The following is a 16,731-nucleotide window of genomic DNA, read 5'->3' on the forward strand; positions in this document are numbered from 1 at the left end:
TTGTGTGGAGCCTTGTCAAAACTGTAATGACAAAAAAGCCGGTTGGGAGGCACTTGCCCCCTACCCTGAGATGGGGAGTGTTGACTCGACAATTTTGGTCCTCTCGATGATCCTGCTTGTGGACCTCTTGCTACTGTGGCCGCTTGGGGTGGCTGGCTACTGCATATGTTGGATCACAGTAGCCAGTGCCTGGATATATTGAAGATGTGCTTGAAAATGTTCAAAGGTCGCCACCGAAACTATCTATAGCTCTGGCGGGAGTGGAGCCCTCCGTAGGCACTGTAAAGAGCCGTCGGACTCCTCCAGCATGTTTGGCTAGAGATTAGAAGGTGTTGCTGCACCCTTTGAGACTTTATAGTGATTAGGAGACGAAACCTCTTAGGATGGTCTGGGCGGTGCGGGCCGGGGCGGAGGAGCTGAGGGGTGGGATGAGGATCAGAGGGCTGGTGTTGATCCATCCGTACTTCTGCGGGAAGGAGCCGGTGGGGATGGAGAGCAGGGATCCGCGGGTGAGGGAGAGGATGGAGAGCACGTGGGGGTTCGTGTGCGGGTGGAAGAAGGGGTTGGAGGATCCGCTTGTGGATCCGCTAAGGGGGGAGGGGATGGAGGGGTTGGGGTGCGAGCAGGTGCTGGTGAGCGTGGCGGAGAGGGATTTCTTGAGGGAGAGAGGGAGGGCATACTACGAGGGGTTGAAGGGGAGCGGGTGGGGAGGGAAGGTGGAGCTGATGGAGTCGGAGGGGGAGGAACATGTGTTCCATCTCCAAAATCCTACAGGGGAGAAGGCTTTGAGAAAGGCGACAACAGCGAGTGGATTGCAGAGAGAGAGTGGGGAAAGGGAGTGGACCTTTAGGAGAGAGAGTGAGTGACTTGGGATGCGCGCCCGGTGTGCCAATCTTCGTGCGGTGGGTGGGGTATTCTCTCAAACACTGGGTGTGTGTAGCGGAAGTGGGGAACTGGGTGGGTCCGGCATCAAACCTCGTGTTCCCGGTGGTCGAACACCTAGGCTATACGAATGGCGCCAACCGATCCCAAGACAGAGGCGGTGGGCCAGGGTGCGAAGCCGGCGGTGGGCCAGGGCGAGAAGCCGGTGAGGCCTCAACCGTCAGCTCGGTCGTGGGCGGATGTGGCGAAGGGTACGAAGGGGACGACGAGGCCGCCGATTTGGACGAATCACCAAATCCCGGAAGCGGATTTGGAAGCCCTAAAACTGCGCTTCACGGATGTGGTGGAGATATCGCCGGAGGAGGGGGAGCTGGCTAGAGCGGCGTGGAGGGAGACCGCGGTGATCGTGCGGAGTGCGGGTCGCCGGGTGCTAGGGGAGTGGATTCGCCGGGAGATGCGGATGGTGGTGAAGCTCGACTATGATGTCGAGGAATTCCTGCTATCAAATGACACTTTTGCATTTCGCTTTCGGACGAAGAACGATCGGGAAGCCGCCATGGAGGCCGGACCGTGGTTAGTTGCCGGCCAACTTCTTGCTATGGAGAGGTGGCGACCGAATTTTGTCCCGGATAACAGGCAGCTCAGCCGGCTTATTGTTTGGCTTAGACTTCCCAACTTGCCAATGGAGTATTGGTCGAAAGGCATGATCTGGAACATTGCAGCGAAGGCCGGCCGTCCCCTGGCATTGGACAAAACTACAGATCTCGGCCGGAAACTGGGCTTCGCACGAGTTAAGGTGGAACTGGATGCGCGGGAGCCGATCCGACCGGGAACATTCATCCGGGTAGGTTCCGATTTGTACTGGCAGATCTTTCGCTTTGAAAACCTCCCGGGGTTTTGCTATAAATGTGGCCGTCTTGGTCATGGAGAGGACGCCTGTCCCTTTCCCCCAGCTCCAGTGACGCCTGCAGCTGTGGACGACCATGGTGCTCAGCAGGCTTCGTCATCGAAGTCGAAGGATGGGGAGGAGGCGGTGAAGACAGGTCTATCAGAGGGGAATCGGCTCCCCTTTGGGCCGTGGCTGTCTACTTCCAGGATCTGGCAGCCTAGGGGGACCAGACCGGTGAAGAAGACGACTGAGTCTAGGGGTGAAGCATCACCGGTTCGCCAGTCACCGGAGCCGGGGCCGAGCTCTCCATGTGTGGCGGCGTGCTCTCCCGAGTCGCCTGTTGACACAGAGGGGTGGCAAAAGCCAACCAAGGTGGCTAGACGGAGGTCGCCGGCGACGGGGGAGGCGAGCGGCTCGGAGGCCATGAACGGTGAGTTCGCCCAACTCGGTGTGCTGCCGGGTTGACTGGGTTGGCCCGGAACTCAGCTGGGGAGATGGGCCTGAAGTCGGGCCCGGATGAGTCGGCCCATCAGGCGGACCATGGGTCGGCTATGGGTCAGGGCCCAAGCCCAATGAAGCGGGCTAGGAGCCCGTCCAAGCCCAGTCCAGCGCGGGGGGCGGGGCCGGCCCAGTGCCTATCCCGAGCTACTTCATCGTCCTCCATCTATGGTCTGGAGGGTCGCCGGAGGGAGGCTGGGAGGAGACACTTCCGGAGTGCCTCCCTACCTCCGGCGAGGGCGCCTATTCGACTGAAGCCGACCGGAGGTCCCGGCAGTGGGGTCGCGGAGTCTCCAATGGCGCTGCGACCGATTGCTCCTCCGGTTGAGGGCGGTGCTGCGGTGGGCGGAATGGAGCCGATGCTTGGGGTGAAGTCGACGGCGGAGCCGGTGGCGGAGCCTGAAGACGATGGGCTGTGTTCTGCCAGGGTGTTGCTCCCTTCCCCCTCCCCGGATGTCGGAGGCTCCACGTTGAGCCGGACGGAGCGGTCGAGTCGGGGGGGGGTTGATGCCGCCGGTGGCTGCGGCTGATGTCGGTGGACCGGCTCGAGCCGAAGGAGGAAAGGGTGATGAAGCCTTCATGGTGGAGCTGGGCAAGGAGAAGGGAGTTTCTTGGCCCCTTGCAGAGACTGTGGCGAGCTCTTCCCATGCTCTGTCGACCACTGTGGCTGGGAGAAGTGGCTCAGAGGAGCTGGGCAGCCCGACTACAGAGAATAGCCTCAATTTGCTAGTAGGGGCGGTTGTGACAAGGGGCGTGTCCGGGGGCTCAAGACAGGGGTCTCCGATTTTGGATCATGGGAGGGTTGTAGATTTGCTGAGAGCCTCAATCCAGGAAGGCAAGCAGGCTCCTGGTGCAGGGGAAGTCAATTAGTTCTTATGAAGGTGCTAGCTTGGAACTATAGGGGGGCCGCCAAACCTTCCTTTTTCTCCTCATTTAAGAGGTTAGTACAGCTTCATAATCCTGAAATTTGCTTCCTTTGTGAAACACGGGTATCCGGTGACGGACTACGTCGAGTTCAGCGGCGAGTGGCACAAGATTGGGAATCCTTTGCAGTGGAGTCCCGGGGCTTATCTGGAGGCATCCTGATGTTGTGGAAGCGGGGTTTAGGTTCTGTGGATGTATTTTGTCAGTGCTCTCAGCAAGTGGTAATGGTCATTTCAGAACCAAATGAACTCCCGTGGGTGTTGTGTGGGGTTTATGCTAGCACCGACTACAGGGTAAGGAGAACCCTTTGGGGAGAATTGACTAGTCTGTTGACCCAGGGAGTACCAACAATGGTGGTAGGGGACTTTAACTGCATCTTAAGCTCAGAGGAGAAGAGAGGAGGTAGACAATACTCTGATTCGGTGGATAGGAGGGAGTTTCGTGAGTTTGTGGGGAGGAATGGATTGGTGGACCTCGGCTTTTCTGGACCTCGTTTCACCTGGTGTAATAATCAATCCGGGCAGGCTAGAGTGTGGGAGCGGATCGACAGGGCCATTGCATCCCCAGACTGGATCCAGCGTTTTTCAGCCTACCAGGTTAGTCATCTAGCTCGGATTGCCTCTGACCATTGCCCTCTTTTGATATCGACAGAGGCAGGATCGGTGCACCATAGCCCCTTCCGTTTTGAGAAGTTGTGGCTGTCATATCCCCAGTCATGGGATGTAGTCAGGGAGGCGTGGAGTGTGCCAGTACGAGGGGACGCTATGCAGAGGGTGTCACGCAGGCTGGAGCTCACCAAACGCCGGCTTCGGCGTTGGAACCGGGAGACTGTCGGCAATGTCTTTAGGAGGTTGGAGGAGGTGGAGGCAGCGATTTTGGACGCCCAGGGGCGGGAGGATCGAGGAGAGGAGCTTACGGAGACCGATATGGTGGATCTGCGGCGATCACTAGCCTCCCATCATTCCTTGTTGCGCCAGCAGGAGATCTTCTGGAGACAGAAGTCCAGAATTCAGTGGGTCAAGGATGGTGACCGGAATACCAATTTTTTTCACTGATCGACAGTTATTAAAAGGCAAAGGAATATGATCCGTTCCTTGAGGGTTGGGGTGGGTCACCGTGTGGAGGAGGGTTCGGCAGTTAGACAGGTATTAGTCGACTTTTTCAGGTCTAGATGGACTGAGGATGGGGGGATATTTGAGACGGGCCTACTCCTCCGGTCGGAGATCAGAGTGGATGAGTCAGAGAATACAGCCTTGATTCGGCCAGTGTCGGAGATGGATGTGCAGGAGGCAGTTTGGGGTCTGGCAGAGGACAAGGCCCCTGGACCGGATGGCTACCCACCATTCTTCTTCCGTAGATATTGGTGTATTATTCGAAGGGCAGTGGTGGAGGCAGTTCAGTTTTACTTTAGCCATGTAGGGATGACAGATGATTGGAAGGCCACCTTTATCACATTGATACCGAAGCGTGTGGACGCTTCGGAACCGAGTCATTATAGACCCATTAGTTTGTGTACCACCTTGTATAAGGTGGTGGCGAGGATCATGGTGGGGAGGATGACGAGCCTGATGCCACGGATCATTAGTCAGGAGCAGGGAGCCTTTGTGGGGGGGAGGAGTATCTCAGACAACATTTTACTGGCTCAGGAGATGATGGGGGATCTGCAGCGAGCCTCGAGGAGGCGATGTTTGATGGCAGTAAAATTAGACATGGAGCGAGCCCATGACCGGATCCGATGGGACTTCCTACGGCGGGCATTAGAGAGCTTTGGATTCCACCGGGTTTGGATTGACTGGATTCTAGGATGTGTGCAGGGGCCTAGCTTCTCCATTCTGGTCAACGGCACGCCATCGCCCTTCTTCCGTGCTACTATGGGACTTCGCCAGGGATGTCCTCTGTCCCCATTTTTGTTCATTATTTGCTCGGATGTTCTTTCCCGGGCTATGCATGCTGCTTGTGGGAACCGGGAGCTGGCACCCTATTGCCCAGCCCCGGGTGCCCGACCTCTTTCACACTTATTATTTGCAGATGACTGTCTCCTACTTGCCAGGGCGAGGGTGTCAGATGCCAGAGCCCTCCAGGGTGTGCTGACAGAGTATTGTGTGATGTCTGGACAGAGGGTTAATCTACAAAAGTCTACTATCTTTTTCAGCCCTAGCACTGAGGGGAGGGTGCGCCGGGAGATCAGGGCGACTCTGGGGATACAGGAGCAGACTGGGGCCCTGGTGTATCTCGGGGTCCCCATCACAGGGAGGAGGTTACGGGTGGCAGAGTGCTCCACCTTATTGGAGAGGGTGCGGAGCAGATTAGAGGGATGGAGGGCCTCGTCTCTTTCTATGATGGGGAGATTGACGTTGATCAGGTCAGTTCTGTGTTCCATGCCTATTTACTTGATGGCTCACACAGTGGTGCCGAAGACTGTGCTGGTGGGGATTGAGCGACTTATGCGGAGCTTTCTTTGGGGCTCCTACCGGGGGGGCCATGGGATACATCTGTTGGCTTGGGAGAGAGTGTGTCTACCACTGAGGGAGGGTGGGCTGGGGGTGCAGTCACTCTTGGTACGACGCGAGGCTCTCTTGGCACGGAGGGCAGTACAGCTTGTTCTGGAGCCGCTCGGTCACTGGAGCCAGGTTATGATAGCCAGGTATGGCCGAGCGGGTCTCGAGGGCCCGGCGATAGGCCGGCGGAGGAGATCTTTTATGTGGCGAGATATTGGGAGGTATGTGCCTATAGCTCTGGCGCATTCGAGGTGGTTGATCGGCGACGGACGGAGTGTTGATGTGATGGATGACCCATGGGTGGATGCAGTTCCTTTGAGACTATGGCCGACGACTATCAGCATTGAGGTGGGGGAGGGACTCCGAGTTTCTGATCTCCTCCGGCCGGGAGAGGCAGAGTGGGATGGTGACAGGCTGGGCCAGCTGTTTGGAGAGCACCTAGTAGAGCGTGTTCGGTCGATTCCCCTTCCGAGATCAGCAGGTCCAGATGCCAGGGTCTGGAGCACTACCCCTCGAGCGAGCGTTGGAGTCGGAGAGGTTGCCCGGCTCCTTCAGTCAGGCTCACAGTCGGGCATAGATTGTGGCTGGGTGTGGAGGTTTGGGCTACACCAGAGGGTTGCTCTCTTCCTGTGGAAGGTGGCCTGGGAGCGGTTGCCGACATGCTCAGTGCTGTGTAGACGAGGTATGAGCCTTTCCCCCTCATGTCCAGACTGTGGGGTGGAGGAGTCGGTGGATCATGTTCTATTCCACTGCGTATGGGCGAGAGGTGTTTGGAGTTTGACTGGGATCCTGGGTGCCACCTGGAGTGGGAGAGATCTCTTCCTGGAGGAGGTTCGGCTGTGGGCTAGTGCACCTCAGACGCGGGGATTGGCTATCAGGGTGTCTTGTACAGCGTATCAGATATGGCTGGCCAGGAACGCCCGAGTGTTTGGGGAGCGTCGGCTTTCCCTACTTTTTGTGATGGAGCGAGCCAGAGCTCAGGCTGCAGAGATTGTTCAGGTAGAGTCAGCTCATCGACCTTTGATAGCTCGGGACATCTGGGGTTCCTATATTGCTTCGGCAGCTCCACACAGGGTATTCTTTACTTGGGAGCCCCCACCCCCGAGTTTCCTCAAGGTCAATTTTGATGGCTCTGTCATGGATGGCGGCAGGAGGGGAGGGGCCGGATTTGTTGTTAGGGGCCCGAGTTTTGATGTGGTGGCAGCAGGGGGCCATCAGATTTTTGATATCTCTGTTCCAGGGGCAGAGCTGCGAGCGGCATGGATGGGCCTGTCTTATGCGTGGCGGGTACTCCGAGCGAGCTCGATTTTTCTGGAGGGTGATTCGGCCACGGTGATTAGCTGGATCCGTAGGGGCCCGGGTAGTCATGGATGTGTTCATCCTTTGCTTCGCGACATTTGGACGATGGTGGGAGAGGGGGTTACATTTCAGGCCAGACATGTATATCGTGAGGCCAATGGGGCGGCCGACTGGGTGGCTGCGTATGTAGCGAGCCACTCAGGAGGCACCCTATGGGCTGGGGCGAGAGAGATGCCCGGCGCACTTCGGGACATTTTGTATTCTGACTCCTTAGGGTGTATTCGTACCCGTGATGTATGAAATGACCGCTTTAGCAAAAAAAAAAAAAAAAAAGAAGGCTTTGAAGGAGATGGAACGCATGATTTCTTTCCTCTATCAAGATTGATTTTTCTTTTGCCGTATTATATATATTATTGGAAAGCGGAAATGACAGATCTGATGGAGAGCAGCATATGTTGTTCGAGATGACTAATATGGGCTGGAAGCTTCTTATTCATCCTAGATTTTATTTTGTTATGCTCTTTGAAGTAGAATTTATCAAATATTTTCTTTTCAAGTTCCGAAGATACTATGATGGGCTCTTTGTTTTTTTTTTTTCTTTTTTTTTTGCTAAAACGGGCATTTCATACATCACAGATACGAATACATCCTAAAGAGTTGGAATACAAAATGTTCCGAAGTACTCCGGACATCTCTCTCTCCTCAGCCCATAGGATGCCTCCTGAGTGGCTCGCTACATATGCAGCCACCCAATCGGCCGCCCCATTGGCCTCACAATATACATGCATGGCCTGTAATGTAACCCCCTTTCTCACCATCATCCAAATATCGCGAAGCAAGGGATGAACACATCCATGACTACCCGGGCCCCTACGGATCCAGTTAATCACCGTGGCCGAGTCACCCTCCAAAAAAATCGAGCTCCCCCAGAGTACCCGCCGCGCATAAGATAGGCCCATCCAGGCCGCTCGCAACTCTGCCCCTGGAACAGAAATATCAAAAATCTGACGGCCCCCTGCTGCCACCACATCAGAACTCGGGCCCCTAACAATGAATCCGGCCCCTCCCCTCCTGCCACCATCCAAGACAGAGCCATCAAAATTGATCTTGAGGAAACTCGAGGGTGGGGTCTCCTAAGTAAAGAATACCCTATGTGGAGCTGCCGAAGCAATGTGGGAGCTCTAGATGTCCCGAGCTATCAAAGGTCTATAAGCTGGCTCTACCTGGATAATCTCTGCAGCCTGAGCGCAAGCCTGCTCCATCACAAATCGTAGGGATAGCCGGCGCTCACCAAACACCCGGGCGTTCCTAGCTAGCCATATCTGGTATGCTGTACAAGACGCTGTGATAGCCAATCCCCGCATCTGAGGAGCACCAGCCCAAATCCGAACCTCCTCCAGGAAGGAATCCCTCCCACTCCAGGTGTCCCCCGGGATCCCAGTCAAACTCCAAACACCTCTCGCCCATACGCAGTGGAATAGAACATGATCCACCGACTCATCCACCCCGCAGTCCGAACATGAGGGGGAAAGGCTCATACCTCGTCTACACAACACTGAGCATGTCGGCAACCGCTCCCAGGCCACCTTCCAGAGGAAGAGAGCAATCCTTTGGTGTAGCCCAAACCTCCACACCCAGCCATAGTTTAGGCCCGGCTGTGAGCCTGGCTGAAGAAGCCGGGCAACCTCACCAATCCCAATGCTCGCTCGATAGGTGGTGCTCCAGACCTTGACATCTGGACCTGCTTATCCCGGAAGGGGAATCGACCGAACCCGCTCTACTAGATGCTCTCCAAACAACTGGCCCAGCCTGTCGCTATCCCACTCCGCCTCTCCCAGCCAGAGCAGATCAGAAACTCGGAGTCCCTCCCCCGCCTCAGTACTGAGAGTCGTCGGCCATAGTCTCAAGGGAATTGCATCCACCCATAGGTCCTCCATCACATCAATACTCCGTCCGTCGCCGATCAACCACCTCGAATGCGCCAGGGCCATAGGCACATACCTCCCAATCTCTCGCCACATAAAGGATATCCTCCGCCGGGCTATCGCCTGGCCCTCGAGACCCGCTCGACCGTACCTGGCTATCATAACCTAGCTCCAGTGACCGTGCGGCTCCAAGACAAACTGTACCGCCCTCCGTGCCAAGAGGGCCTCGCATCGCACCAAGAGTGACTGCACCCCCAACCCACCCTCCCGCAGTGGTAAACACACTCTCTCCCAAGCTACCAGATGTATCCCATGCCCCCCGCGGTAGGAGCCCCAAAGAAAGCTCTGCATAAGCCGCTCAATCCCCACCAGCACAGTCTTCAGCACCGCTATGTGAGCCATCAAATAAATAGACATGGAACATAGAGCCGACCTGATCAACGTCAATCTCCCCATCATAGAAAGTGATGATGCCCTCCATCCCTCTAATCTGCTCCGCACCCTCTTCAGTAAGATAGAGCACTCTGCCACCCGTAACCTCCTCCCTGTGATGAGAACCCCAAGATACACTAGGGCCCCCGTCTGCTCCTGTATCCTCGAGTCGCCCTGATCTCTCAGCGCACCCTCCCCTCAGTCCTAGGGCTGAAAAAGATGGCGGACTTATGTAGATTAACCCTCTGCCGCAGATCTTTGAGGTGCTGGTGCATCTCCTTGAACTTATGGTTGAGGCCCTGTTAGGTCGATGAGAGGAGGAATGGCTGGAGGCTGACTTCTCGCAAGAGAGAGAGTCGGTGGATCGAGGTGGGTCCTCCTGCACATGACTCCATGGCTAGTTGTAGGGGTTGTGTGGAGCCTTGTCAAAACTGTAATGACAAAAAAGCTGGTTGGGAGGCACTTGCCCCCTACCCTGAGATGGGGAGTGTTGACTCGACAATTTTGGTCCTCTCGATGATCCTGCTTGTGGACCTCTTGCTGCTGTGGCCGCTTGGGGTGGCTGGCTACTGCATATGTTGGATCGCAGTAGCTAGTGCCTGGATATATCGAAAATGTGCTTGAAAATGTTCAAAGGTCGCCACCGAAACTATCTATGGCTCTGGCGGGAGTGGAGCCCTCCGTAGGCACTGTAAAGAGCCGTCGGACACCTCCAGCATGTTTGGCTAGAGATTAGAAGGTGTTGCTGCACCCTTTGAGACTTTATAGTGATTAGGAGACGAAACCTCTTAGGATGTTCTGGACGCTTCCTCTAGCGCGAGAAGCGTGACAACGCTAGAGAGCTCGGTGGCCGGCTACTTTGGTTGGAATTGGAGAAGGTGAGCAGCGCTTAGTTGTTATAGCTGAGATCCTAGTCAGATGGCAACCTTCCGACCTAAAACAACACAGAGCAAAGAAATCCTCTAGCTGGAATGTATTCAGCAAGAGACCCTCTGATGTCTAAGTTAGTATGGTAATTAGAAAATAGGAGGTTGTTTTTAGCCTTCTTTCTTACCTCCTCTATCCTCCATTTTGTGTATGTTCGATGGAGAAGCATACCTACTACTAGAGAATTAGGGTATATGGGTCGACTAGAAGTGACTGGCTTGAGTACGACCTACACTTCGGTTGTGGATGCTTCGCACGCGGATGACATTCTGCCTATCACATTGGTGGCATTTGATAATCACTGGGTCCTACTATTAGGATGAGGCTAACCATGGGGAGCTCTTGATATGCAAGCTCGGTGGTATGGCGTTGGACCCACCTAGTGGCCATTCCCGATCCATCATGTGTTGGCGTCATGGTGTATTTTAATTGGTTGGATTTTCTGATGAGTTGTAGCCGGTTTGGAGGCGTATCTCTTTCTTCCTTTCGTTTCTTTCTTTCATTTCTTCTCACTCCTTTTATATCTTTCTTTTTTTTTCTTTTTTTTTTAAATTTGTGCTTTCTTTGTTAGCTTCCATTCTTTTTTCTTTTTCTTCCCCCTGCGTGTGTTTTTTCTCTTTTTTTCCCAATTTCCTCCTTTTTTTGTTTTCATTGATGAATTTCTTTCACGTTTTCTTGCGATGTCCACACGCTCCATCTCATAGGAATTTAAAATGTAGGTTAAATCTACCCACATTTGATTATGCTAAACCCAAACTTTTATCATATCATCCCGACCTAACCTATTGTCTCCATACCTATTAGGGGTGCAAATGGGTCGTGTCGGGTCATGAGCGACCATTTTGTGTATGTTCGATAGAGAAGCATACCTACTACTAGAGAATTAGGGCATATGGGTCGACTAGAAGTGAATGGCTTGAGTACGACCTAGACATCGGTTGTAGATGCTTCGCACGCGGATGACATTCTGCCTATCACATTGGTGGCATTTGATAATCACTGGGTCCTCCTGTTAGGATGAGGCTAACTATGGGGAGCTCTTGATATGCAAGCTCGGTGGTATGGCGTTGGACCCACCTAGCGGCCATTCCCGATCCATCATGTGTTGGCGTCATGGTGTATTTTAATTGGTTGGATTTTCTGATGAGTTGTAGCCGGTTTGGAGGCATATCTCTTTCTTCCTTTCGTTTCTTTCTTTCTTTAATTTCTTCTCACTCCTTTTATATCTTTCTTTTTTTTCTTTTTTTTTTAAATTTTTGCTTTCTTTGTTAGCTTTCATTCTTTTTTCTTTTTCTTCTTCCTGCGTGCATTTTTTCTCTTTTTTTTCCAATTTCCTCCTTTTTTTGTTTTCATTGATGAATTTCTTTCACGTTTTCTTGCGATGTCCACACGCTTCATCTCAAAGGAATTTAAAATGTAGGTTAAATCTACCCACATTTGATTATACTAAACCCAAACTTTTATCATATCATCCCGACCTAACCTATTGTCTCCAAATCTATTAGGGGTGCAAATGGGTCGTGTCGGGTCATGAGCGACCCCGACCCAATCCCCTTTTTTGTTCGGATCATAATTTTGGACCCTGATCCGATCTGATAGAAGATCGGGTCGGGTCTACCGCTACAATTTTTGACCTAATGGGTTATTCAAGTCGGGTCTATGTATAATTCGAACCCAACCAAAAAAATTAGGATCCGGGTCGGGTCCGGATTATGCTAATCCATCTATGTCCATGGGCCCAAATAATTTTACAGATTTGGATCGATGGTCGGGTCGTAGGATTGAAAATTTAAAATTATCCAAATTTCAAATGGGTCGAGTCAGGTCTGAATTCAATAAATCCAGACCCAACCCAAAAAATGGAATGAGTCTAATTTTAAAACCCGACCCAGCCCGACGGGTCCTTCAAAACAGGTCAAGTCGGATCTAAGTGGGTCAACTCGACCCATTTGCAGCCTTAATACCTATAGTGTATTTTTTGATAAATAATTATAAAAATAAAATAAGAGATTATCAATGGAAACTTGGATGAATGATGTGTTTTTGTCCTTGGAAGCCTTGTTGTTGGTGAAAAACAATATTAAAATTCTGTTTGGATAATTGAGTTGAAAATTTTATATAATTCGTGGATTGGACTGGTGCAATTAGTAAAATTATAGGATTAGGCTAACTTAAGATTATATGCATAAATGCTCAAGAATAGCTTTAAAGTGGGCCGATTCGAATTTTGTGTTTTTTTTTCTCATTATGAAATTCTGGCCGGCTCACTCTAAATTATTTCTAGGTATTTATGAATATAATCCTAGCCCAATTTGTAATGCTATAATTTTGCTGGTGGTACTGGTCCAATTCACAAATTTTGTAGAAATTTTGTCCTAATCATTGAAATAAGCTCTCAATATGTCAAAAATAATGGCAAATAACTTTAAATATGAGATTTATTTTTATTTTTATATAGTTCCAATCACCATTCTTGTTTTAATTTTTTTTTGTTTTAAAAATAAGGATATTGCTAGTTTTATTTTTTCTTTGTTTTAAAAGTAAGGCCGTGCTTTTCGCACCTCCGAAGACTTTACAGTCCTTTTGAAATATGGCAGCTAACATGTCATCTTCTCAGTATTTCAAGGTGGATGTATCCGATGTGAGGTTCCAGTGCGTCAAACGTGAGGTGTCCAGTTCGAAAAAAACAAAGAAACGTGAAAGAAAAACAGTTCCATCTTGTTGATTCCAATGAGAAAATTTGAGGCATACGTCACAGCTTACGTAGTGAAAGCAGCTTGCTTCAAATCTAATCTCATTGTTAAGATATTTTTTGCGGAAGGCCAAGCGAACAGTTCAGCCGCAGCGCTAATTAGGCAAAAGGTTCTGAATTTCCAAATCACGGCAAACAGCCAACACTTGAACACCTAACATCCCAAGCATGAATTCTTGAGCAAAGAGCTAACATCCAAAATGGCGGGACCATGCAGGAGACGAGACGTGAAAAAGGCTCGTTGAAACATGAGTATTCGTCGTCAGGTCCGGCCTTTTACTCCCTCGCACCCGACGCCTGCCACTTACGGCGTTATTTGGGCTTCCTTTTTCCTGTGTTTCAGCAAAGCTCGTTAGGTGTCGTTTAGGTCAAGACTTCCATCAGCATCTAGAAGCTGCTCTTCTCGTCTGGGAGTGTTTATTCGCCATTCGAATCGTAATTGGAATCAAAGTAAAAAATTAAAATAAAATTAGAATAGCTATATATTTGGATATATTTGGTTTATTACTGAAATCGAAATTCGAATGAAATTTAGATACTAGAGGAGAGTTGGAATTGAGTTTTGGAGAGTTGAAATATCCTTATTCCTCCATAAAATCAGAATGGGAATGCAACTTCCTTTAACCAATTAGCTGAATTGGGATTCATTCATTCTCTTTTTTATTGATGAACTAGATTTTTTTGCTAGATTCATGAATTGGTGGGCCAAATATTGCTATAAGGTTTTATTTGGTTGGGGTATATCAGATTATGTGTAATCCGATGAATCTTGAAAATTGTTATCTAAAAAAGTACTTATGGAAAAAAATAACTTTTATCTTATTTGATTGGTTGGAAAATTACTTTAAAAAATGATATTGAAAAAAGATTACTAAATTTTGTTGGAGATAATCTTATATGGAAATATTGCCAAATTTCTATCTATGCCCTTAAATAAACAATTCATGTAATAATTTTTTTTTTTAGTCTATTTGTTAGTTATTTATAGCCCACTTACATAACATTGTCAATATTGGCTGTTTTGAATATTAAAATATATTTACAAGAGTTAATAAATATTTTTAAATTAATTGTATATATATTAGAAAACATATTTTTTATTATAAATAGAGTTTAGTATGTTTGGGTATATAAATAAATATATTAATTATTAATAAATCCTATGTTAGATTTGTTGATAAATAATAATAATTTGTTAATTATTTATTAATAATTAATATTTATTAATAAATATATTAACATATTTATAATATACTAATATAATATTAATATGATATACCAACATAATTAATATTAATTATATAATATAATTAATATTAATATAATATAAGTAAGGGTATTTTCATTAAGAATTGGTAATTTTACATTACCTCTATTCGGTAATCCATTATGGAAAAATTAATACCATCCTCTGAGGGTATTTATTTTATCTTCTCTTTTAGGAAAATAGATTTAGAACCTACCAGTTATTTTATTATCTTTCTTATGGGTAAGAAAGATTACCATATATCCATGCCAGATTAGCCTCACTTATGTTAATATAATCTAAGTAAGGGTATTTCTATCAAGAAATGATAAATTTAGACTATATTATGTTAATATAACCTAAATGAAGGTGTTTCCATCAAGAAATGATAATTTTAGATTACCTTCATTCGGTAATCTAGTTGAAAAAAATAAACAACACTACAATTAATGATATTGATTTTATCTTCTCTTTTAAACAAATAGATATAAAATTTTTTGTTTATTTTTTTTATGCTTACTCCAACTAAGAATATCCAAACAAGCCGTCCCAATTGGATTTGGATTGTATCCTTGGCACGAAGGAGTAATTGATCTTCTTTCTAGGGTAGTTTGCATCCTGTACAGCTCTCAAAAAACTTTGATTTTTTTATCTGCTGCACGGATCTCAATAAGGCTATTACGGGATTGAATTTATTTGGCTAAAATTGCAGTCAATGTATTCCGGTGGAATTTGTCTATATTTCCAGAGTTTTCCAGGTACCTGAGATTTCCCATCAACGCTAAACGGTAGGTTTGAGAATTGGGACGGGGTCGGGTTGATCTTTCGCTCGAAAAGAATGATTCACCTTCTTTTAGCCAAGCAAATTCATCTACTTGTCTTGTAGCCCGTAACTCCTGACTGTATTGTCTGTATCTATTATTGTGGTCTTGTCTCTACACGGCCATCTGCTATCTATAAAGCCACGCGGAGTGCCCGGAGCCACGCCCAAACCAATCTCCCAGTTTTTTTTCCTCTCTCTCTCCATCTTCACCTCCCATGGATCCCGACACCGAAGTCCAACTCGACCTCGCCCCCTTCATCCGCATCTACAAGAGCGGCCGCATCGAACGCCTCGTCGGCACTGACGTCGTCCCCGCCTCCGTCGACCCCGCCACCGGCGTCACCTCCAAAGACGTCACCATCGACCCATCCACCGGCGTCTCCGCCCGCCTCTACCTCCCCACCACCACCAACAAAACCAAGCTCCCCGTCCTCATCTACATCCACGGCGGCGGCTTCGTCATCGAGACCGCCTTCTCCCCCACCTACCACAACTACCTCAACTCCCTCGTCTCCCAAGCCCAGATCCTCGCCGTCTCCGTCGACTATCGCCGCGTCCCGGAGCACCCGCTCCCTGCCGCGTACGACGACGTCTTGGCCGCCGCCAAGTGGGTCGCCTCCCACGCCGCTGGAAGCGGCGGCCCCGAGCCTTGGCTCTCCGAGCACGGCGACCTCAACCGCGTCTTCTTGGCCGGCGACAGCGCCGGCGCCAATATTGCCCACAACGTGACGCTGCGCGCCGGGAAGACAGATCTCGGATCTGGGATGCGGATCAAAGGATTGCTTTTAGTCCATCCGTTCTTCTGGGGGTCGAAGCCGGTGGGATCGGAGAGCACGGACCCGGAGCCGAGGAGGAGGACGGAGGAGTTGTGGGGATTCGCGTGCCCGGGGACGACCGGGGCCGACGACCCTTGGATTAATCCGCTGGCGGAGGGGGGGCCGGGGTTGGAGGGTTTGCCGTGCGAGCGGGTGCTGGTGACGGTGGCGGAGAAAGATTTTATCAGGGAGAGGGGGAGGGCGTACTACGAGGGGTTGAAGGGGAGCGGGTGGGGAGGGGAGGCGGAGCTGCTGGAGTCGGAGGGGATGGGCCATGTGTTCCATCTCCTGGACCCCACCAGCGAGAAGGCCGTGGCCAAGATGGAGCGCGTGGTTGCTTTCTTGAACTGCGCGTGATTTGTCGCACCAGGGTCCCGAAACTGATGTGGCCTGCAGAACTCTGGAATATTATTGGCTGGACTTATGCTCTTGGTGTTTATGCTCTTGGAATGGGGTGACGAGAGAAGACTGGTTCGATTAGGTTGAAAATTCAGCCATTGAAATGTATTGGTCCATTTGTAATCTGCTGGGTGGCCCTTTGTTTATATATGTTGGAAAATAAAGTGACATGCAAATATTTGCAATAATTTTAAATACTCAAAATTTAATTAATATGATTAGAGGGTGATAACAAAAGTGGGTCTGGAATCGAGGTATGCAAGAGGTAATATCGTTCTCCAGGTCCAATGACCTAGCTTAGCCTGAAGATTCCTAGTAGCATTATCCTAGTAGCATTATCAATGAAGGTGTGACCCAAAAGCTTCCATCAGCTGCTCGAAGGAAAGTAGGATGGGAAGAAAAAAAATAGAGAAAAAATAAGG

General features: G+C 49.7%; 4 protein-coding genes across 4 annotated transcripts; all 4 read left to right on the forward strand.

Annotated features, from left to right (window-relative positions):
• The first annotated feature begins 383 nt into the window (after positions 1–383).
• On the forward strand, positions 384–866 carry LOC120105647 (probable carboxylesterase 2). Its single transcript, XM_039118304.1, has one exon. It carries the CDS (start codon positions 384–386, stop codon positions 864–866), a length of 483 nt encoding a protein of 160 aa, XP_038974232.1.
• Positions 867–3,417: 2,551 nt separating this feature from the next.
• On the forward strand, positions 3,418–4,248 carry LOC120105652. Its single transcript, XM_039118321.1, has one exon. It carries the CDS (start codon positions 3,418–3,420, stop codon positions 4,246–4,248), a length of 831 nt encoding a protein of 276 aa, XP_038974249.1.
• A 219-nt stretch (positions 4,249–4,467) lies between these two features.
• On the forward strand, positions 4,468–9,971 carry LOC120105653. The gene is made up of 2 exons (XM_039118322.1): positions 4,468–6,690; positions 9,654–9,971. The coding sequence occupies exons 1-2, from the start codon at positions 4,468–4,470 to the stop codon at positions 9,969–9,971; spliced, it is 2,541 nt and encodes an 846-aa protein (XP_038974250.1).
• A 5,265-nt stretch (positions 9,972–15,236) lies between these two features.
• On the forward strand, positions 15,237–16,506 carry LOC120105648 (tuliposide A-converting enzyme 2, chloroplastic-like). Its single transcript, XM_039118305.1, has one exon. It carries the CDS (start codon positions 15,311–15,313, stop codon positions 16,265–16,267), a length of 957 nt encoding a protein of 318 aa, XP_038974233.1. The 5' UTR covers positions 15,237–15,310; the 3' UTR covers positions 16,268–16,506.
• Positions 16,507–16,731: the final 225 nt, after the last annotated feature.

This window comes from Phoenix dactylifera, unplaced genomic scaffold, assembly GCF_009389715.1.
Source record: "Phoenix dactylifera cultivar Barhee BC4 unplaced genomic scaffold, palm_55x_up_171113_PBpolish2nd_filt_p 000333F, whole genome shotgun sequence".
Classification (NCBI taxonomy): Eukaryota; Viridiplantae; Streptophyta; class Magnoliopsida; order Arecales; family Arecaceae; genus Phoenix; species Phoenix dactylifera.